Source organism: Vigna angularis, chromosome 10 (assembly GCF_016808095.1).
Source record: "Vigna angularis cultivar LongXiaoDou No.4 chromosome 10, ASM1680809v1, whole genome shotgun sequence".
Classification (NCBI taxonomy): Eukaryota; Viridiplantae; Streptophyta; class Magnoliopsida; order Fabales; family Fabaceae; genus Vigna; species Vigna angularis.
In genome coordinates, this window is record NC_068979.1 from 28,319,701 (window position 1) to 28,342,471 (window position 22,771).

At 33.0% G+C, this 22,771-nt stretch overlaps 3 protein-coding genes across 6 annotated transcripts; all 3 read left to right on the forward strand.

Moving 5' to 3' along the window:
- LOC108335186 (PHD finger protein ALFIN-LIKE 1) lies at window positions 1-4,537 on the forward strand. 3 transcript variants are annotated; one of them, XM_052869643.1, is made up of 6 exons: window positions 1-124; window positions 217-256; window positions 735-957; window positions 3,042-3,162; window positions 3,316-3,550; window positions 4,384-4,537. In XM_052869643.1, the coding sequence occupies exons 2-6, from the start codon at window positions 223-225 to the stop codon at window positions 4,461-4,463; spliced, it is 693 nt and encodes a 230-aa protein (XP_052725603.1). In that variant the 5' UTR covers window positions 1-124; window positions 217-222; the 3' UTR covers window positions 4,464-4,537. The 3 variants fall into 3 exon arrangements, with proteins under 3 accessions (XP_052725603.1, XP_017426630.2, XP_017426631.2); XM_017571141.2 differs by having other exon boundaries at window positions 217-249; XM_017571142.2 differs by having other exon boundaries at window positions 217-249; window positions 3,042-3,150.
- A 1,724-nt stretch (window positions 4,538-6,261) lies between these two features.
- LOC108335451 (serine/threonine-protein phosphatase PP1) lies at window positions 6,262-8,098 on the forward strand. The gene is made up of 2 exons (XM_017571472.2): window positions 6,262-6,833; window positions 6,936-8,098. The coding sequence occupies exons 1-2, from the start codon at window positions 6,665-6,667 to the stop codon at window positions 7,667-7,669; spliced, it is 903 nt and encodes a 300-aa protein (XP_017426961.1). The 5' UTR covers window positions 6,262-6,664; the 3' UTR covers window positions 7,670-8,098.
- Window positions 8,099-13,019: 4,921 nt separating this feature from the next.
- Window positions 13,020-16,136, forward strand: LOC108335375 (transcription factor FAMA). Of its 2 annotated transcripts, none has more exons than XM_017571385.2 (5): window positions 13,020-13,149; window positions 14,209-14,338; window positions 14,486-15,226; window positions 15,321-15,749; window positions 15,847-16,136. In XM_017571385.2, the coding sequence occupies exons 2-5, from the start codon at window positions 14,315-14,317 to the stop codon at window positions 15,934-15,936; spliced, it is 1,284 nt and encodes a 427-aa protein (XP_017426874.1). In that variant the 5' UTR covers window positions 13,020-13,149; window positions 14,209-14,314; the 3' UTR covers window positions 15,937-16,136. The 2 variants fall into 2 exon arrangements, with proteins under 2 accessions (XP_017426874.1, XP_017426876.1); XM_017571387.2 differs by having other exon boundaries at window positions 14,209-14,257.
- Window positions 16,137-22,771: the final 6,635 nt, after the last annotated feature.

A 22,771-nucleotide genomic window follows, 5' to 3' on the forward strand; every position in this document is an offset into this window, starting at 1 on the left:
ATTCTCTTAACGCTGTTTTGATCCCTACCCTCCAGCTGCATGGCTTCCAAGCCCCGCACAGTTGAAGAAATCTTCAAGGATTTTAGAGCCCGAAGAAACGCTATTATTCGCGCACTCACTCACGGTACTACCCTTCTCTTTCCAATGCCGCTTTCTTTTTCTTTTTTTTCGTTCTCTCTTTTCTTTTTTCACCCTTGCCTTTTTTTCTTTTCTTAGACGTTGATGAATTTTACGGACTCTGTGATCCAGGTAAAGGGTATTTTCTGATCCTTTCGCCTTTAATTTTGTACTCTGGTTTCTGTTACCTCAAAAAAGAAAATTGGATATTGTATTTGTTTGTTTTTGTTTTTTTGTTGGTATTTCGTTATGTTTTGCGAATTTGTTGAAAAAACAAACTGTGGGGTGTGCGAATTGTTCTGCATGCTTGTTGGAGTGAACAAGGTAGAGTTTTTATGACAAAGATTGAGAAAGAAACTAAATGGGTAGATAGTAACGGGGAAAAGGTGAGCTTTTGCATGGTTCATGTGCTGTTTAGTTAGCGTAAGAAAGTCAAATAATAGTACTGAGTTTGCTGTGTGGCATTTGGGTCTGGTAGCAGAGGGTAACATCCATGTTCATTTTTCTGGTTTTAATTTCAGTTAGATTGAGATTGTTAATATATGTGGTTTTGTAATTATTGAATAATGTGGTGTGTCCTTCCATTAACTTTGAAGTTTCCATTGTGTTTCCTTAAGGGAAGGATAACTTGTGCCTCTATGGACATCCAAACGGGGCCTGGGAGGTAGCTCTGCCATCGGAGGAAGTTCCACCGGAGCTCCCTGAGCCAGCTCTTGGAATCAATTTTGCCAGGGACGACCTGAGCCGCAAGGACTGGCTTTCTCTGGTTGCTGTGCATAGTGATTCATGGCTGCTTGCAGTGGCCTTTTACCTTGGAACTCGGCTTAACCACAATGAAAGGTATGATCTAACATTGAAGAGATGCATATGTAATAATCCCAGTTCACTGTGGCTGTGTATTTTTATCAAAGACGTCCATTTGCACCTTGTTTAATGTAGAAGTTTTGGTTATAACTGGAGTTTTTGCCGGACCCTCATCTAAAACATTATGTTAAAGAGTCAAGAAATTGTGTATGTTTCAGACCATGGAGATTGCTTTCAGCCCTAGATTAATTTGGTTTTGTTTTGGGTTACTATTATATGGGAGTTCCTTATTTTGCTGTAATTCTTAACAAGGATTATGCTTGATGGTCTCTAGAAAAGATGTATAGGCAAAGTGGGCATTTAGATTGCATAAAAAACCTTAAATCAAATGCAACATCCCTATTATACTGACTAGATGCTATTTGGGTCTTTTGCCAATCCATCTTTTGTCATGCTTTCCATTTTCTGTGGCGTGGCAGGATCTTTGCTATTTTATGCGTCTTATCTTATTGACGGGTTGTGAATATGGATGACTCTGTTTTCAGTATCTAGGCTGTTACTTGTACTCAGTTAAGTGAGAATTTCTTGTGTTTCAATTAAGTTTTTGTGTATTGTTTTTGCTTAGTAACAATAACTATGGCTGCGGTTGTTAGTTATGCATTTCTTGAATCTTGAATACTTTTAATTATCGAGCATTCGCAAGTGTGCCACATAAATTAGATATGTTAACTCTTCTATCTTTGATATATTGGGTGCTTGGCAATGTTATTTGGGATACTGTAGCTGCTTTGCAAACTACTGTACTATTATAACACGGTTGGGATTATGGGATTATTGGATGGAGTGTTTATGACTAGGTTAAAACTTACAACCTACCTAGCCTATGCCATGGAACTATGGATGCACCTTGCAGCAATCTCCCTCTTAGCAATTGTGCATATAGGAATAAAACTCGTCGATTATAACTTGTGTAATAATCTCCCTCTAAACAATTGTCTTATTGGAAATTGAACTCATGACCTTTGCTCTGGTACCGATTGGTGGATCAAGTACTCACTACTAGGCAAAAAACTATAATTGATAGTCATGACACAACTCTTTTACCTAAAGGTATAGTAATCCAAGTGTCACAATTAGATTAGGACCTAGTCTACTTGGCCTACATTATGAGATAATTGATGTTCCTTCTAACAATCTCCTCTTCAGCAAGTGTCTTACTAGGAATTGAAATTTTTGATTGTAACTTAACTCATCTAGATTATTCTACAGTGTAATTGATATAATTTACAAAATCGTTTCCTAAATAATTTCTCCATTGGTAATCAAACTTGTGACTTTGGCTTTAATATTGTTAGATATATTATCTTTATCTTAACTTCATCTTTTATCTTTATTTAGTTTGTTATTATTTCTTATTTGTAGTTTAGACTTAGCCTATATTTCATCTATTATAAATAGAGTACCCTATGTGTATATTTAACACAAGGGAGATTAATCTCATACATAATTTTTACTATATTTAACATAGTATTAGAGTCATGGGTTAAAGTCTATCCTAGCAAGATTTGTGTTTGTTGGACATATCATTACACCCGCTATCGGGCCACTATCAGACCACCTATTAATGTCTAGTCCCATACACGATATGTATATACCTTGGTATGAGGGTAGTGTGTTGAAAGTCCCACATCGACTAGATAGGGCCAATTTGAAGTATATATGTCAACCTCACCTTATAAGCTAATTTTGTGGAGTTGAATTAAGCTTAAAGTTCACTTCTTAAAATGGTATCAGAGCCATGGGTTAGAGCTTATTTTAGTGAGATTGTGTTTGTTGAACATACCATTTCTCCGGTTATAGCTTATCTTAGTGAGATTTGTGTTTCGACATATTCTAGTGAGATTTGTGTTTGTGTTATATCCTAGTGAGATTTTAGCTTTAGCATCTTGGATTAGCAACTATAGGTTTTTCCTTAAACTAGAACATTCTACAATTGCCAATTGGAAAAGAAGTCGACATATAAGATTTGTGTTGGATTTCTTTATTGTAACATTTTTGCTTACTGTCTCCTGTAATTTGTCATATGGTTTATTGATGTTTTCCTGGACTTTTTATGGCAGAAAACGCCTATTTGGTTTGATCAATGCTCTTTCCACTGTTTTTCAAGTTGCTACTGGCAATAAACCAATTAAGGAGAAGCTGACAATGGATAGCGGAAGCAAATCTGATGTAAGCATCGATGTTAGTGATTTCCTTTCTTTTTTTCTAGTGATTATTGTTTCTTTTGGCTGGTTAGGTATTGGTTCTGTAATGGTAAAGTTCCATAGTGATAATGAAAATAAGCATATGAATGTGATGAAAGGTTTTGTTTTGTTTTGACAAACAAAATCACAGGGAGCCATGATGAAAGGTGAGCCTATTAAAATATTTTGTGGAAGCTGTGGTGGAAAATACAATGGAGATGAACTTTGGATCGGGTGTGATATATGTGAGTGGTGGTACCATGGGAGGTGCGTTATGATTAACCCTGCAAAGGCTGACACCCTAAAGCGCTATAAATGTCCATCATGCAGCTTGAGGAGGAGCAGGTCAATGACTGAAGGCAATGAAATGGGAATAAGTGACCCAGGTGAATCTTGTTTCATGGCTGACAAGATCACAAGATAGTGCAATACAGTTACTTCACTTGTAGAGGTTCATTTAGTATATAGAAGATAGAGTATATGACAAATTTCAATCCGATAATTAGATGATGATATTTGCTTCAATTTACACATTGTAATTTTGTTTTATTTCAATGGTGTTTCACGAAGTAAAAGGCGGCCGTTTTCAACTTTTATCCCAGTACATTTTCTTCTAATCAAACTTTAGTTATGTTGCTTGACGAGGAATACTCAAAGATTAAAGGAAATTTAGGGAAAACGACAGAAAGTTGTAACGACAATGAGAAGAAAAAGTGAATACACTTCTTTTGTAAGTTAAAACTAAATTGGATATAATTCAGAAATGTAATTTTGGAGAAATTACTTGTTTCTTTATATGTAATAATGTGCATTGGACGCTACATGTTTATTTCAAGAAATTTGAATTGTATTTAAATTTACTTTTCATATATACCATTATAAAAGATGGTTTTATGATTACGACTTTTCGGCGGAGCAAATCGGCTTTGCTTCATCTAAACTTTGGATAAAATAAAATAATTTAAAGAAACAAGGCTTAAGGGAAAGCAAGAATAAGTTGGAAAGTCTTCTTTTTTTAACCTCTTAGTTTTAGTCGTAGGTGTTGTTGGTCGTGTTATTTTGTTTCTTTGTCGAGTTATGTGGTTGGTTGTTTGATGTTTGGATATAATTGTATTGTGTGTTGGTTGTTGTATCTGTGTGAGGTTAAGACATGATGTTGTGGGTTCGATTTGCCGTATCTAGTAAATGTGACAATGAATCTTTTGGCTATGTGATGCAGGAAATAGGTCCTCTTCGGTCGTGCGAATGAGAGAAGAGGATGGTCCAAGTACCAGTTTTTATGACCAGGTGGTATGGTAGGGTATGAGGGATAGACCATGAGTGTTTGTGGTAATGTATTTTTTATGTGACGTGAATGTGGTTGACTTTATGGATTGGGGATGAATATATGAATAGGATGTTAAAAAAAATATGAACATGTCGAAAATTCTCATTATTTTCCCACGCATAACCTCACTCTACACAACACCAACAATATCAAATGATCAGCGAAAACCACAACCATAATATGTAAGGGTAAGCTAACAAAAAATAATACAAGATAATACATAATAACTGGTACTTGTGTATTGACTTAATTATTATTTTCCACATGATTCTAATTATTTTCTCAATAATGAAATAAATTTTTTATTTTTCACTATTTTTGATGGTACTAAAAGTCAGTTTTTCTTAAGTTAATTAATTACACGTGACATCATAAAAGGAGATATTACAAGATTGACTTAGGTTAACCTCTATATTACATTACTCAAGGAGGGAACTTAGTTTTATTTGATGAGACTTGTACAATAGAAAAAATATTTTATCAGTAATGGTAATGTGTTCTCCTCTTAATGGAAAGGATTTTTACTTTCGTCTCTAAGTTAGAGTATTAAGGTTTACCTTCTACAATTTAGAAACACCTTTAGGGTTAACTAAGCTTATAAATAGAGGTTTCTCTTCCATGTAAATTTACTTTTCAATTGAGTAAAGTTATTCTGTCAATTTTGTGTCATATTACTCATTTAAGTCTAGAACACCCCTTCTAAATTTCCTCTAGCCATCTATCTTTAAAAGTTGACTTAACCTCCATTGAGAGCACCCAAACAACATCTCATCACCATATAAGCTCACCAAAACCAAGCCAAATATACCCACCACCGTCATTGCTTCCATGCACCATATCATCCTTAGGCTCACCACCTCTCTTAAGTCTTAAGTCATATAACTTGGAGAGGAGCCTACCATCAATTCTCCTACATGTTCACTGTGCAGCCCTTTTTCAGAAAATGTCCTAAGGTTAGTAGATTGTTCTTCATGGTAAGAACACACAACACATCGCTCATGAATTCCATCATTTCTTTTGATCAACACCTTGCCTATGCCTTCAGCCACAATTGTGCTATTAGCTGTGAATTTCACGTTATTCTTTACACACAGATTGAGATGAACCAGCCAGTTCCTATTCTCAGTCATGTGGTTTCAGCATACTGTATCTAAATCCCAGGATCTGCAGTTTGCATCGTTGGTTGTGGTTGTCACCAACAAGACTTGGTCTGAATCAGACCCATCTTCCTCCTACACCAGATTTGCTTCTTTATTCTTCTTTCCTTTTTTGTTTCCACTATCTTGCCAACACTCATACGAATAGTGGCCCCATTTATTACAATTGTAGCACTGAATTTTCCTCTTATCCACTCCATAGGGATTGCAAATGTACCTTGTTGGTTTTTCCTGCATTCCCATACGTTTGTTGTAACATATCCCATATTTGTTTTGCAGTAGTGGCCTTCGAAATCTTCTTAAAAATATTAATGGAGACACATTGATGCAGCAAAACTCATGCTTTGTAGTCCAACTTTTTGCTTGTATGTCTATAGTTGATCCTCCGAAGCATTCTTGGACACGTTCTTGGAAGTCAATCTTCACAATATCATCGACTTCTTGGAAGACAAAGATAGCCTCCATCTTCATGCATCAATCCTCGTATCCTTGCCCATCAAACAAAGGAAGATATATATGCAATATTATATATAATACAACAAAAAACTTGTTGAGAAAATAATGTATATATATATGGTTAGAAAAATAATATATTTGGACCATACACTAAAGAAATTGCTATCACATTAATAATATTTTTGTCTTGGTATTCCAACTAACTAACTAAATAAGGCTATAAAAGAAAGTGATTCCCGCTTTCTAATTTTAGCGAGTGGGTGGATGCCTGTTCTCCATTCCATTAGCTCCTAAGTTTGTGAGCCATAGAAATTAGTCAAATTGATAAAAGAAAAATGTGCTTCCCCAGAGCCCAAATATATCTGTCCTCAAAATTGGTTTGTTTTGGGAATATTTGTTTGCTCAATATGAGTGGGAGGGCGTGAAAGAACATATTTTTGGCATTCATGAGTTTGAGCCTGGGAAGAGAAAGCTTACAAAATAATAGAATAGAAGAGAGAAGAGAAATCTTACAATAGAATAGAATAGAAGAGAAGAGAAGAGAAGAGAATCGGAGGGTAATGGAAGGATTGGATGGTTTGATAGAGAGGCTTTTGGAAGTAAGGAAGAACAGGGGGAAACGGGTTCAACTGGTGGAGTCAGAAATTCGGAACCTTTGCAGCACGGCCAAAGATCTGTTACTAAGCCAGCCAAACCTTCTGGAATTGGAGGCTCCCATAAACGTCTGTGGTGAGTCCATATCTTATTAGTATCGTGTATTTATGTGAATCTCTTCCTCAATAGACTCAAATAGATTATCATACGGAGTTGTTGGTTGATTGATTGTTTCAGGGGACATACACGGGCAGTATCCAGACCTGTTGCGACTGTTCGAGTACGGTGGGTTTCCGCCGGATTCGAATTATCTATTCCTGGGAGACTACGTGGACAGAGGAAAACAGAGCGTGGAGACAATATGCCTGCTCCTGGCCTACAAGATCAAATTCCCAGAGAACTTCTTCCTTCTCCGAGGAAACCACGAGTGTGCCTCTATTAATAGAATCTATGGCTTCTACGACGAGTGCAAGCGCAGATTCAGCGTTCGCCTCTGGAAGATATTCACAGACTGCTTCAACTGTCTCCCCGTTGCCGCAGTCATCGACGACAAGATCCTCTGCATGCACGGCGGCCTTTCCCCGGACATGGACAGCCTCGACCAAATCAAAGCCATAGAAAGGCCTGTCGACGTCCCCGACCAGGGTCTCTTGTGTGACCTCCTTTGGGCCGATCCTGACTCCGACATACGAGGCTGGGGCGAGAACGACAGGGGCGTCTCTTACACCTTCGGCCCTGATAAGGTTGCCGAGTTCTTGAAGAAACACGAGCTCGATCTCATTTGCAGGGCCCACCAAGTGGTCGAAGACGGCTACCAATTCTTCGCCGACAGGCAGCTCGTCACCATCTTTTCAGCCCCCAACTATTGCGGCGAGTTCAACAACGCCGGCGCCCTCATGTGCGTCGACGAAACTTTGCTCTGCTCCTTTCAGATCATCAAACCCATGGGCTTGCGAGGAAAATTCACATGACAACACAACTTCATAATCCCACGACACTTTCTGCATCCATTCATCGTTTCAAACAACCCCATACACCAAAATTTTGATTTTTCACCCCCACAAAACACTGTATATATCCCTCTATCTAGGCTTCACATCACCAATCTCTCTCTTATATATGCTTTCGTTCTCTTATCCACACAACTTTATTAGGATTAGTGCTTTTACGTGGAAGTAATCCTCTTCGAGTAATCTGTACCAGTAGTGGTAGATAGTAGTATCATTTCATGTTCTTATTTATGAACTTCTATATATCCTTTTCTGAAACTTGTATAGAAGATTTTCTATTCACAGTGCACTTTCCATACTTGAGGTGCACTCTACTTCTTGTATATCATCTGCATGGTCATTAGTATCTGCATGACTCACAGTATATTAAGGTGTTTACTTTCAAGCTTATTTTCTTCGTTTGTATTTGGGGGCATTCGGATAAATGAACGACCAAATAATACCATTGCGTGCTTTTTTATCTAATGTCTCACTCCTAATCCTTTCTTTTGACTTGAAACCACAGCTTTATCATGTGTCTAAATAAGTCATCAGTCGGTATATATTATAATTGAAAAATATTTTTTTAACAACTTTTTTACATTTGTGTGATAACTCGTGGTCTATTTTAAATATACGGACCAATAAAATAGTAACACTTAATCTATTTTCAAAAAAATTGTTAACATATCATATTCCATTATAACTAGGTTTCTTTTACCAAGGTTAATTTGCTTTTCATATTACTTAGGTTCCTTTTTAAAAAATTATCTAAAGGCTAAGTCATGTCTCGTATCCACGATTTCGTTTAAAAAAATCGTGAAAATTAAGAATGAGTTGTGACTCTTAAAAATAAAGTCGTGAAATCAGCAGAAAACTTTTTCATTAATATAAAATTGTAGGAGTCAAAGGTGACTTCCATCAAATTATATTTACTTAATCGTGTACTTAAATTTTTAGTTAAGGTGAAGTCGTCACCAGGACTGCTTCCAAAGCTAAGTTGAACTAGATATTAGTAATTTCTTCAAAAAAAGATCACATTAAAGTCATTATTGGGTGTGGTGATTTCTTTGAAAATAATTTCAACTAAAGACATCATTGGACGTGACAACTTTTTTGAAAATAATTTCAACTAAAGTTATTATGGATGTGGCGACTTTTGTCAAAAACTAAATTGAACTAAAGTTGCTATTGGGTGTGACAACTTCTTTGAAAATAATTTCAATGGAAGTTGTAATTGAGTGTGGTGCTTATGCCAAAAACTAAAGTTGAACTGAAGTCGTGCATTGGTATGTTGACTTCAGTTAAAATGATTTTGAGTTAAAGTCTTTCTTTCATGTAACAACTTTAGTACAATTGAATTTGAACTAGTCGTCCTTTCATGTGAGGACTTTAGTACAATTGAATTTGAACTCAAATCGTGCTTACATATGACAACTTCAACGTCATTATTTTTAGGATTTAGGGTTCAATGTAATTATTTTTGCTCCTAGAATTCTTACACGACTTTATTATTTTTAACTTGTATGGTGCAATTTTTCAAAAAAATTTGAGTTATAATTGTTAATTGTGAATGTATGATGATAATCTAGTATAAATTTACCAAGATTTTGGGAAAAAAATCACTACTATCACAACTAAAATCACAACTAAAGACGAACCAAAAAAAGTTAGGTTTAAAAAGAGAAATTTTAGAGTCGTCACCATAATTTAATTTGGAAAACTATGACAAAACTCTAAAGAAAGACATGGTCGACGAAAACCGAATTCTAGGTTCGAGAGTCCATTACGTGTAGAAAAGGTATTAGTACCTTACCGTGTCTGCCTGAAGGCAGTACCCTTACTTAAATACGCAAACTTACTTAAATACGCAAAGGTGATGTGGTTTTCAAAATGTTTAACTATCTCCGAAAAATAAAACTCTAAAGAAACAAAAGATAGATTTAGTTTTTTGTGCTCGACAAAGATTGACCTTACTCCTACATATTCTCATTCAAAATAAGAAATCAGGGTTACATGATTCTTTAGGAAAATTTTGAAAATGATTTGAATTTTTGGGAAGTGAACCCGATAAGGACTAATCTTGCTCTTACGTATCTCCATTCACGATGAAAAATTAAGGGTCACGTAGTTCTCGATGAAAGATTGTTTGTTTGTTTGAAAATGTGGGCGTTTTTAGTTTTTGAAGATTTTATATATATATATATATATATATATATATATATATATATATATATATATATATATATATATATATATATTTTGATTGAGAAAGAAGTAAGGTATTAAGTACAATAAAGGTTATCTCGGGAATACTCATAGTTTTAGAACATTATATAAGAAAAAAAGAAGAAATTATAAAACATTAGGATGATGTAGACAATCACACGAGTGCTCATATCTTTAAAACATTATTTATTTTTTAAAAAATATACGTGAAATATTATAAGCCCATCGTAAATTTATGAAGTATTATAAGGTCTAATGTAAACTTCCGTCTAGAATTTTTTTGATGTAAATATACGTCACTTGAATAAATGTTAGATTAACGGACATATAAAAACAAAAAGTATCAGACATAAAAAAAACAAAAAGTATCAGACATAAATAGTATCTTCTATGGTAGTGTTCATCCATTTTCTACTTCCTCAACCATGGTTCGTTAGCCCAACCATTTGCCTTACAAGTTTTCATCCCTATTTGTTTCACGTACTACTTATGCATAAGTGTACTTTTTTTTTCTATTCTCTTTCACTCTTTTGTCTTGTTTACCCTTTGTTGTTTGTTGGATTTTGATGTTTTGTTGGTTATTTCAAATCTTCGATCTCTTTATCAATTTACATGAAGATTCCTCTTAACAATTAAGATATAATCAAGCTCTGACTCAAGCTCAACAACATCTTTCCCCCTAACAAATCCAAAGCAGTTCCCACTTTTATTAAATTTTCTTACTGTGAATACATCTAGATTTTTTTTTTCAATACTTGATTTTCTATATTTATACTCACTTAGATTTACTAGAAAGTAGGTGAAAAGATATGATTCTCAATTCACTACAAGAAAAATATAGATTTAGCATCAAATTTTCACCAACACTAATAGGTAAAAGTTGACGTTAATAGTGATAGGTTTGCGTTAGAAGTGTATATGTGACTCTAAAACTATAGACTCTAAATAATTAGTGTCAAAATTTAAAAGTTGATTCTAAGTAACATTGACTAAATTGACACTAATTTATCACTAAATTTTAAATTAAATGTTTAATTAAAGGAGATTAGTATGAACTTGGTCAACAATGCTGCATTTTTATTTAATTTAGCATCAGTTTAGCCAAATGCTAAATAAAATATATTAATTTAACTTGTGACAAAACAATAGTTTTAAAAATTATATATAATACTTTTCATCTCTAACAAAATAAAATATACACGAAAATTAGAAAACAAAATTGTAGTGGATGAAAAAAATTAGTGTGGATAAAATCATTGACAAAGAGATGAGTACGAATGAAGATGAGAAAAATATGAATATAGAAGATATGTGTAGAGGAAGAAGATAAGTGTGGAGATGAGTGTTTTGAAAGGAAATGAGTGTGAAAACATTTATTAAAAAGTAAGAAAAAAATTATGATTGAGAAAATTTTTCATATTTAAATCAGAACGTTTAGATTAAAAATAATTTATAATTCTTATTTGTTATTATCAAAATATACTAATTTGTACACATACAAATAAATGTAAATGTTAAAAAAATAACTTTATTTTATTGTATTAAAGTTGGTTAAGTAGATTTTAGTAGCATTCAACATTGAGCAAAGTTAATACTATATTAATATTAACTTAATTAATAAGTTTTATAAAATTGATTTAGTAGTAAAAATTGAAAAAGACGTCAAAGAAACTCTAGATATTTACTAACATTTGAGAGATAGAAGTTATGGATTTAACTTTCTCTATTAACAAATAACATTTGACTATGTTAATATTTTGAAGCTGATTCGGTAATTTAGTGAAGTAATTTTGCTCCGAAGCTATTTCCTTTAGTATTTGGTTTTCCTTTCTTGTTTTACGATTTGATTATTCATTACATTAACTAATAGTTCTGCTAGAGAAATAACTTGAATCACTTGTACGTTATCTGCATGAAAGCATGACCAGCTCCACTACAACTCGGTGATGTCCAAGTTCAAACGAGGGAGGAACGTAAGTTTAAATGCGTAATTATAAACTTTTCTTATATTCATGATGTAATATATATATATATATATATATATATATATATATATATATATATATATATATATATATATATATATATATATATATATATATATATATATATATATATATATATATATATATATATATATATATATATATATATATATATATATATATATATATATATATATATATGCACTGGTTTTGAAAATACGAAGATTTTATGGAGAACAACAAATTGATTTTAAAGGTTATTTTTTTGTAATAGTGAATAAGTCACGAAATTTCTATTTATTAAATTTTGAAAATATAATAGTTTAGAATTATTGAATTTCACAAATTACAAGCACATTTTTTTATACTATCAGGAACTACGATAGTTATTAAATATTGATAAAGTTAAAATATTAAAAAATTGATAAAACGAAAAAAATTAGTTTAAAAATGAATTAAATAAACCAAATTGAAGCTTCATTTTTTCTTAAATAATTAAATTTTGTTTTTAAAACCTCGTGTGCACACTTACTTTATAAGACCTTCTGCTGTTAAGAAAAATAAACACGAATGCCTGTCCATTTTGGAGAAAATCTCCATGTGACCATGTGAGTCATACACCACCTCATCCTCAAAATCCAAACCACAAAAGAAAAAAAGGGTGATATTCAACACAAAAAAAAAAGAAAAAAAAACATTTTTATTTTAAAATATAAAGTATAAAATATATCGAGATGAATAAAATAAAAAAAATAAAAAACATTATCTATAATTTTTGAAGAAGAAAGAAGAAGAAGAAGAATAGTATTTGTCCTATAAAGTGAGTGGTTGAAAGATTGAAAGATGAAAGCGTAGATATAAAAAAGTATAGAAGTTCATAGTTAGCTCATGAAGGAAGGCGGCAAAGTAAAAGAGAGCGTTGGTGGCTTGTGAGAAACATTAATAAAAGGTGGTGAATCTGTGAGGTGCAAATTAATCTCACTTAGGCTCTCTCTCTGTCCTTTTCTGTGACCTTCAAGAAGTCAAACGCACCCCTCAGCGCCCCCACACCTTATATATATATATATATATATATATATATATATATATATATATATATATATATATGCACAAAATATCATCATCATCTTCTTCAAAAACAACGTACTCATTTCGTTTTCCCATCGTCCTCTTCTGCTGGTCTAACTGGTGGGACACATTACACACCTCTTTCTGACTCCATTGTCTTCATTCCCTCACTCTAAACAGGTTTCCTAGCTCACAATTTTATGTCATTTATGCCTTTCATTTAGTTAATTATTCTTCAATTGCATCAAATCATTTCTAATATATATATATATGGTGTTTTTGTTACTTGTACTTGTTCATGTCACATGCTAGATTCAAATTATCTTCAAGATCATTGTTTATATTGGTATTGCCAAAAAGGGAAGTATTTCAATCACATAATAATAATAATAATTTATCTCTTAATTTTATTTGTTTTTGTTTTCTGTTTTCTAGTTTTTATTTTAACCTATTCCATAAGTTTACTTAACATTGTTTTAGCTTCTCAAGTTTGTTTTTATACACCTAACTTTTTTAGACTCGTAATTTTTAAGAAAATGATTTAGTTTATTCTTAATAAAATAAATTTATAAACAAGTAATGTTAATAAGTATGGTCAGAGATTTTAAGCATAAATAATCACATATAATGTAAATACTTCCCTGATCTCGATGCAAATTATTTTGTAAACAAAGTGGTAAGCTACTATTCTTTATAGGTTATTTACAAAATAAAATATAATTTTCTATTTTATTATGATCGATCATACACAAATATCGCATTTTTTTTTCTTCTACATTTATTCAGCACCAATAAAAGAGTATTTTTATTTTAAAATATAATATAATTGTGATAAATCAAGTAGAAAGTTAAAATATTTGTATTTTATTAACAAGATTGAAAGGTATATCTGTATGATTTTCCTTTTATTATCAAGCATCTTATTACATGTTTGACGTAAACTACAGCTAGATTATTTAGTTTTTAGACTTGTACGATTATTAAAATCATTTTTAACATCAAAAGACAAATATAATTCGAAAGAGTTGAAATATGCTTAAGTATTAGAAAATCGTCACCTTGTTTTAATTTATATTTTTGATTCCAAATATTTCCATGAAAAGAGGAAAAGAAAAAGGTTGTTTTAAATTGGAAGTAGATTCAGGAAATGGAGAATTTGAAAATTAAAATAGAAAGAGAAAATAAAATAATATTTTTAACAAAATACATATATGACAATACTTATGGCAAATGATGCAGGTGGAGGGCCCTGGAGAAACTTCGTTGTGGGGTTTTGTCTTAACATGAAGTAAGGTCAATTAGGGTTTCTCTCGATTAAAGTCATCTTCTTTATAAGCTAATAAGAATGGAGAAAGATCACAACTATTCGGTACAGACATATATATATTTATAGATCTTCTGTGGCTTTTTTATGTTTTTGGCTCCATTAAAGCTTTTCATGTCAGATCTTTTCACCCTCTCTTATCATCACAATATGTTGTTTTGCTCCAATTTTGCTGAATCTCCATTACTGCAGGCACCAGTATCCATGCCTCCAAGCTTCAACACACTTGACTACTCTCTAGATCACGACCAACACCACCTTTATCCACCAAATCACCATCAACAGCAGCTCATGAAGTTCCAAGCTTCTGGTGATGAAAACAACAGTGGGTCAATGGTGGATTACATGCCTCAAACACCACCACCACCACCACATGGCTTTTACGGTGGTCCTAGCACTGGCACAATATCCTATGATAAATTGAGTTTTGCAGACGTGATGCAGTTTGCGGATTTTGGACCTAAGTTGGCTTTGAATCAAACAAAAAGCTGCGAAGAATCTGGGTTAGATCCAGTTTACTTTCTCAAGTTTCCGGTGTTAAACGACAAGATGGAGGAAGAGCAGACTCTGATGGTGAATGAGGAGCCTGATGGTGAAGCAGAAAATCACGATGAGAGGTTCAAGTTGGTGGATGTGGAGGAGAAGTCAAGGGTTGGTGAAGAGGGAATGATGATGAGAGAAGATGAAGAGACTCGGCTTTCTGATGACAACAATTCCGTGCAGATTCGGTTTCTTGGTCAGGAAGAGACTCAGAAGAATGCAGGAGTGCAGGAAAACAAGAACAAGAGGAAGAGACCAAGAACTGTTAAGACAAGTGAGGAAGTTGAGAGCCAGCGCATGACCCACATAGCAGTTGAAAGGAATCGTAGGAAGCAAATGAATGAGCATCTTCGTGTTCTTAGATCACTCATGCCTGGTTCATATGTTCAAAGGGTAATAAAATATTACATTCATTCCATCGAAATCATAGTTCTAGCTAGAAAACAGCACATGATGCAGTTTTGAAACTAAATTATTTGTTATGTAGGGTGATCAAGCTTCTATAATTGGAGGAGCTATAGAGTTTGTGAGGGAATTGGAGCAACTTCTTCAGTGTTTGGAATCACAAAAGAGGAGGAGGCTACTGGGAGAAGCTCAAGCAAGACAAGTTGGGGAACCCTCCATTGCACAACAACAACAACCTCCATTCTTTCCACCTTTGGCAATTCCGAACGAGCAGATGAAGCTGGTGGAGTTGGAGAGTGGACTTCGTGAAGAAACAGCAGAGAGCAAGTCATGTTTGGCTGATGTTGAAGTCAAGCTTCTAGGATTTGATGCCATGATCAAAATCCTATCAAGGAGGAGGCCAGGACAGTTGATCAAAACCATTGCTGCACTCGAAGATCTGCAACTGATAATCCTTCACACCAACATCACCACCATTGAACAAACAGTTCTTTATTCATTCAATGTCAAGGTACACATGGATCACCTTATATTTACTTTAAGATCTATGAATTAGTTTAAGATCCTTGTGTTAACTTGATTCGGCTAATGTCTGTGTGTGTATGTAGGTGGCTAGTGATTCAAGGTTCACCGCAGAAGATATAGCCAGTTCGGTGCAGCAGATATTCAATTTTATCCATGCAAACACTAGCATGTGATAACAATTATATGTCGTTATTATAGATGTTGTGTGCTAGTGTAGGTGCTGTGTTTGTACAAGAATAACTAGTGATTCCTATAGTTACTGACATTGATTTTACACCAGACCTTTTCATCATATGTTGTTTTTCGATTTATTATTGTCTTTGTCGCAAGGATGACTGAACAAGATGATTTATATCAGTGGTAACATGGCTTTTCTATCATTGTTTTCTCTCTCTCTCTCTCTCTTAAAAGTAACACAATGTATATATATATATATATATATATATATATATATATATATATATATATATAATAGAGTACATTTACTTTTTAGTGAACCACATATCCCATTAAACCAATTCCACGTTGATGGGTTAATTTACTTAACATATTCTTTTCTCTCAATTCATTTTTAATCTTTATTACAATAAAAATATTAATCTATCTTAATCAAATAATTTTTATATCAAAAAATTATAATAAAAAATGATAAAAAAATTGTTGGTAATGAACTATATCAACACATCTTCAATTTAATTCTAATTCGTTTAACATATAAATTGAGTCAAATTCAATTTTATCTGCATTAAGAAAAAACTGTATTTTTTCTAGTCCAATAAATTGAAACTGCACTGAATTAGATTGAATGATATATTTGAACTCATTTTTTAACGCATCTAAGTCGATCTAATGGTAAGTTAAACTTTACAATGAAAAAGTTAATTGATTTAATAATATTAATAAACTTGCGTTGCAGAAGTATAAGTGACCCAGCCATTGCGTATTTATACTTTTAATATCACATAGAGCTTAATGTTCTTTTAATTTGCTTTTATTTTATTTATTAAACAGACTTCCTATTTCATTTTTATAAAATTTTAAACATTACTTTTAGTCCTTAAAAATATGTGAAATTTAGTTTTATAGTCATGATAAAATATGTTTCCTTTTATTTTATTTTTTTCCAAATTTCAAGTCATATTTAGTTCCCAATATTTATTTTAATATAGATAAGTCACATATCTTTTGCAGATATTGAGTTTCTTTTTTTTATATCATATTTAATATTATATCACAACACTAACATGTTTTATTACATGCTGTTCAACACATTTAACTAATGCTATATAATAGTAAGGGTCAAAATGATTGACAATTAACATACAAAATCAACGAGAAAAAGGTATTTTTTTTTTAAATATAGGGTTGACGTACGTGCGGCCTTTTAAAAGAATTACATTATTTGTATAAAAAAATTTACCATACTCTTAACTGTGCATTTAGTTATTTTCCTCCCTCACATTACTCTTATTGTTTCTATCTTTTTTTCTTTTGTCTCTCTTTTAATATACAATAATATTTGGTACAAACTTAGTTTAACTCATTGTTGATTTCATGGAATCACAGAAATTCATGTATGGAGAAGAGAAGTCTCTTGGATAGCATTCTTAGGTGAATTAGATAACATAGAGAGATTATGACATGTGGTTTAGGATTGGTTGACTTATCTAATTTGCATGAACTGAGTCAGTTGATGATGAGCAGTAGTAGTAAGTGAAGAGTTTGTGGCAGAAAGTGTTGCAGACAAAATCTTCAATTTAGTGTTTCTTTATGAGATTCGGAAGTTAGCATGCAAGTACATGACTCTGAGGAGGAAAGTCAACGTGTCCCGTAACTTCCCTTTTCTCGATCTTTTGACCTGTCAGAAGAAGTAAGACCATGTTGGAAGTATTAGGCTGGATTCAGATGTTGCCACCCTTGTAGGGTCTTCCTACTGTTCAATCTCAACCTCTGCATCTTTTCTGTGGCTTTATGACTTATTACAGGGTTACTGTAAAGATCAGAGGTATTATATTTATAAGGTGAGGGTAATACTTCTTTTTTATTATATGTTTTTAATTTTGGTGTAAAGTTAAAATTAGTTTATGTTTTTAAATTGATACATTTTCATTTTTTATGTTTTAAAAATAAATTGATATAATTTTTTAATCTTTAACGACAACTATCTTATAAAAATTTTAAAAAAATTCAAATGACGATTGTGGATTGGACGTCGTTGTTTTTGTTCGAATATGACCGACAGTTGAAGGTAAAAATTGTCATCGTTTGTTTACTCTTTTTTTTTTATATATATAAAACGTCATTTTAATTATGTCATGACACACCACAAAGTTTTACCAAACAGACATGCCCAATTGGTAACAGGATTTTCATATTGTAAACAAATTAAACAATGCAAATGTATAAATGTTTATAAAACATGCTCAAATGCATAATAAACTCAAACAATTAATATTTAAGTTTGTCCAATAGTAGAAAATTTAAACAATGTTAAAAGAAAAACAAAAGTTTTATTTGTAAAAAATTAAAAAATGATATTTTAGATTTGACATTGGTTTAAGAATAATAATATTAGATTATTTTAATATTAAAATGATTTAATATAAATAGTTTTGTTATAAATTAGTTTCATTATTTTAAAACACATTATCTTTCAATAAATTACCTTTTTAGAATTTTCTTACTTTTTTCTTCTCTTTCTCACATATTGTTCTTTTGATTGAGGGTTCAAAATCATACGAATGATCATCACAACGAATTCTTTAATTTAAACCCATCAGTAATTTCATTAATGTAGATCAGTTTTTTTGTCTATTTTTTCTTGGTCCAATCTATTTTGTTCTTGTACATAATCTTCTTTTTGTTGTATGTATTGTTTAAGTCATTAATATGAGTTTTTGTTGATTAGTGATCATAATGACATGATCTGATTATTTTTTTTATGTTTCTGTGTAGATAGAACACCTAATAGAACCTAATAGAACACCTAATGTGAAGATAAATGTGTTGTGCTTTTATAGCTTTTAAATAAAGTAAGGCACATTCAATCAATCAATCATAACTAACAACTCTCTCCTAATCACAATTAACAGCCTCTCAATGGTCTACCCTTTAACTCTTTCAAAACACACTCATATCCAAAACCGGGTGGTTAAGTCGTCCCGTCCTTGCAACTAAAGGACCTATTTATCTGCTCTTCAAAGACTTATGAATGAAAATGTCGACAAATCACACACCGAGCATTATCTTCAGCAAGACGCGAAAATCAATGTGAAACACAGTTGGAAAGGATACAACACTTGAACCCATCATCTTCCCATATAGCACGACCAAAGAAAATATTTTTCCTACATCACATAATTGAAAGAGAACCCTTGAACTCATCTTCCTACATCACATAACGAGGATTTCTTTCCTACATAGCATAGCCAAAAGAGAACCCTATGGCTCACTAGGTATTACAAATCAAAACCAAGACCATTCCATACCCTAGAAGGTACCAATAACAACTCTCAAGGTATCTCATGACTTTGATATCCCGCACCCCAATCCATTCTATTAACACAAATAAAACCTTGCACACACAACTTTCACCTAACCTTTTCACCCATAACACCCCTGACCAAAGCAATTAACTATATTAACAACTCAAACAGTCATACAATTTTATCTAGTGTCCAATACAATGCTCACAGCGTCAAGGTCATGGATTCACGGAAACATGCTTGAAAACATAATAACTTTATAAAATACCACGCACACGCAGAGTAGCTCAACCAGCCAATAATCATCAAGGATTTAATACAGAAATCGTAGCCAAAAAGTACAAGACAGCAAGACTTTTAGTGCAGAGTTTACAGCAAAAACAGTGCAAGACAGCAAGGCTTTTATATGAAAACTGCATGCAAAACATTAATGTTAACGCATCGACACGTCATTTCAAATTGACCAATAAGGCACTAAACATCACAGGAAGAAATCAATGATATATATGTAATGTAACAAACTAAGGCAATGTGACTTGTCAAAAACTGCTTCCCCAAATGTATGGGAAAAACCAAGGAGAACTATATTGCAGCACCGCTTAGAAGCCAACCAAAAATAATAGCCCATAAATTATAGGATGAATGTGTCATGGTTACACCACATAAAAAATAATCTCGAGACCCAACAATAAAAAAATGCACCGCAAAGAGCAAAAGTAGGCCTGGCAGCAACACAAGGACAATTTGAATGCATTAAATCAGAGATTTTCAGCGTCAGTGGTTTTAGAATAATGCACCAGCTTTTTCATTTTAAAGCAAAAACTTCAATGGCCGAAAACTATTCAAAATAAAATATTGCACCCCATAACCTAAAGATATATGAGAAAGGGCTCATTTTTTGAATGATGCACCACTCAAAATTAAAGAATGACCATTACTTAACATGTTGAATTCATACATTCATTCAACAGCATTTTATTCCAACAAAGGAAAACGGATATGTGAACAGCAAGATGCATGGTATTCTAGCAATTAAAGCACCCATTGGGAAATTCTAGCCTATACCAACATACTGTTATAGCAACCAGCATGATTATCAAACTCTGAAGTAAACTCGTATGTTTCCCGATATAGCTTCCGAATTAACTCGAAAGTAAATTCGTAAACTCGAGTTTACGTTTCCAGACATGGCTTTTGAGTTAATTCGGAAGTAAACTCATTTTTTGCGCAAACTCGGTAGAATTGACTGTGAAATCGGTAGGATCGTGTAGAATCGCGAGTTTGGAACGATTCTGCGAGTTTGAAAGGGGAAAAAATTAAGAAAAAACGAGGTCGTTTGGGATTTAGGGTTTCATGACCTGATTGTCACTATTTCTCGCGCCCCTCTCTCTCCATGGCCATTGCTATCGCCTCGCCTCCTCGCTCGATCGCACTCTGTTCACGTTCCATTTACGCTCTGTTCGTGGTCGTCATCATGTCTGTTTCGCGCTCATCATCGCGCCTACAGTCACGCTCGCCACCATGCATACTGGTCTCGCCTCCTTCCCACTACATCACTCATTGTTGAATGAAGTTAATTTTCTTTTAACAAAGTCTTGACTAAACAATGTTTTGGTTTGTAATAGGTAAAAGAAATTGTTTTTTCTAAACAATAAAACCTAAGTCCTTACCATTGTTACAATTCGTTTTTTATTATATATTTAATGAAATGCATCAAAATTAATGATAATAATTTATGTATTTATGTTTTACAATATTGATTTTTATGAACAATATATCTATAAATTTTATTTATTTAAAGATATATAATTTTATAGACTTATTTAATTTAAAATATTATTTATATTTTTCATCTGAAGTAAACTCCTACAACTTTACAAGTGAGTTTAACTCACGAGTTTACGAAAAGTAACAAAATAGAACTTATATGACCAATTTTCACTCACATATATAAAACTATTCTCCAATTCTAATAAAATAGCACAAATTATTGTGCACCCCCAAAGTCAAAACTCCAGCAGGCTCAGCCCCTACAACCCAAACTCGACGTGCTCATGTTTCTAGAAATTTAATGTAACAGAGACCACTACATGCATTGGCTTCAAGCAATAAGGATAGTGTCTAACCAATAAAACCCAATTAGAATCTGGACCAAGCATTGACAAAATCAAAACAACATTTACACACAAAAAAAAATCCACTCAACCAACCAAAAGACCAAAAGTACAATGCAGTGATAACCAGTTTCAATTCACTAGCCTAAGCAAGGGAAACGAACATGGCGGCCACCCGCTATATACCCTAAACCAGAAATAATGATATGTCCATGTATACATTGAACCTCAACTAATTTCACATTACAGACACGACAACCATTCAAATTCACCAATTAAGAATTGATTATCGCAATTTGACATTAGCACTAGAGAGAAACGAGGACCAATGAAGGCGGCGTGAACAGGCGTCAATTCGATTCCAAGTATCGTAACAGAATGAACATTATAATCATGAAATTGAACTAGGTTAGCTCTCCATATCTAGTTCGATACATTCTCACAATTAAACCCTCAACCCGAAAACCCTAATCTCGTACTCTCGTGCACAAAACTCACGTTCTCCGCGATCTATCTTTCTCGTTTGTCCTCGCTTCGTCCCTAATAAGATTTTCTCCCATGTTTGCCCAATAACCCGAGAACGCCAACGAATCTCTCTCGCTCTTCTAGAATCGCATCCCCACGCCTACCATGATGAGTTCCTAAAACACGGTCTCTCCACAAATCTCTCATGAGAAATTTGGCACTGGATGCGTTCTTGTTCCCCATGGTTTTGCTCATTACAACTCAAGCATTGAATTCCCCTAATCCTCCTAGGTTTATGAACGAACAAGAAAATAGAAGGGAAGAAGAGAAGAGAACAATGAGAGTGGAAGGGAAGAGAAGAAATGCCTCGCCAGCCCTCTACCCCAACTCTACTCGCGTTATTTGGGCTTCGTGACCCAACCCACGAAAAACCAAAATGTAGAGAGAAAAAAAACATTAAATTAAGTGTAGCAGAAAAAAAATATAAAACCTTCTTTGGTCTCGTCTGAGTTCAAACATGGACACACCAGTCACACTGATAAACACACAACATTCTACTACAAAGCCAAGCTCAATACGCTGGTTACATGTCCATTTAACATGTATTTAAGTGTCTTATTTCGCCTATTACACACTTTATACATATTTAACTTAAATCAATTATTATTTTATTTTGTTTTTCACAACACATACACATATGTACGAGATCTTTACTCCACCATACTAAGTTCTCACTAATTAAACAACATAATATTTTTATTATTTATTTAAAAATATACAAGATTCTCATACAAATCAAATATCTAATTATGTCTACAATTAGGGTGTTCACTAAGCACTGGTATAAAATATAACTTATTTTATTAATAAGAGATATTCCATTAACTAACTTATATATAGAATTGTATTAATTTCCCAAAGTCTTATAGTCACTCAATTGTAAT

Excerpts from the sequence above, each read along its gene's own strand:
- LOC108335186 (XM_017571141.2), top strand. The coding sequence starts at position 40 with ATGGCTTCCAAGCCCCGCACAGTTGAAGAAATCTTCAAGGATTTTAGA. Across the intron at positions 3,163-3,315 it reads AATCTGATGTAAGCATCGAT|GGAGCCATGATGAAAGGTGA; the intron begins GTTAGTGATTTC and ends ACAAAATCACAG. Across the intron at positions 3,551-4,383 it reads AATGGGAATAAGTGACCCAG|GAAATAGGTCCTCTTCGGTC; the intron begins GTGAATCTTGTT and ends TATGTGATGCAG.
- LOC108335451 (XM_017571472.2), top strand. The coding sequence starts at position 6,665 with ATGGAAGGATTGGATGGTTTGATAGAGAGGCTTTTGGAAGTAAGGAAG. Across the intron at positions 6,834-6,935 it reads GGCTCCCATAAACGTCTGTG|GGGACATACACGGGCAGTAT; the intron begins GTGAGTCCATAT and ends TGATTGTTTCAG.
- LOC108335375 (XM_017571385.2), top strand. The coding sequence starts at position 14,315 with ATGGAGAAAGATCACAACTATTCG. Across the intron at positions 14,339-14,485 it reads AGAAAGATCACAACTATTCG|GCACCAGTATCCATGCCTCC; the intron begins GTACAGACATAT and ends CCATTACTGCAG. Across the intron at positions 15,227-15,320 it reads CTGGTTCATATGTTCAAAGG|GGTGATCAAGCTTCTATAAT; the intron begins GTAATAAAATAT and ends TTTGTTATGTAG.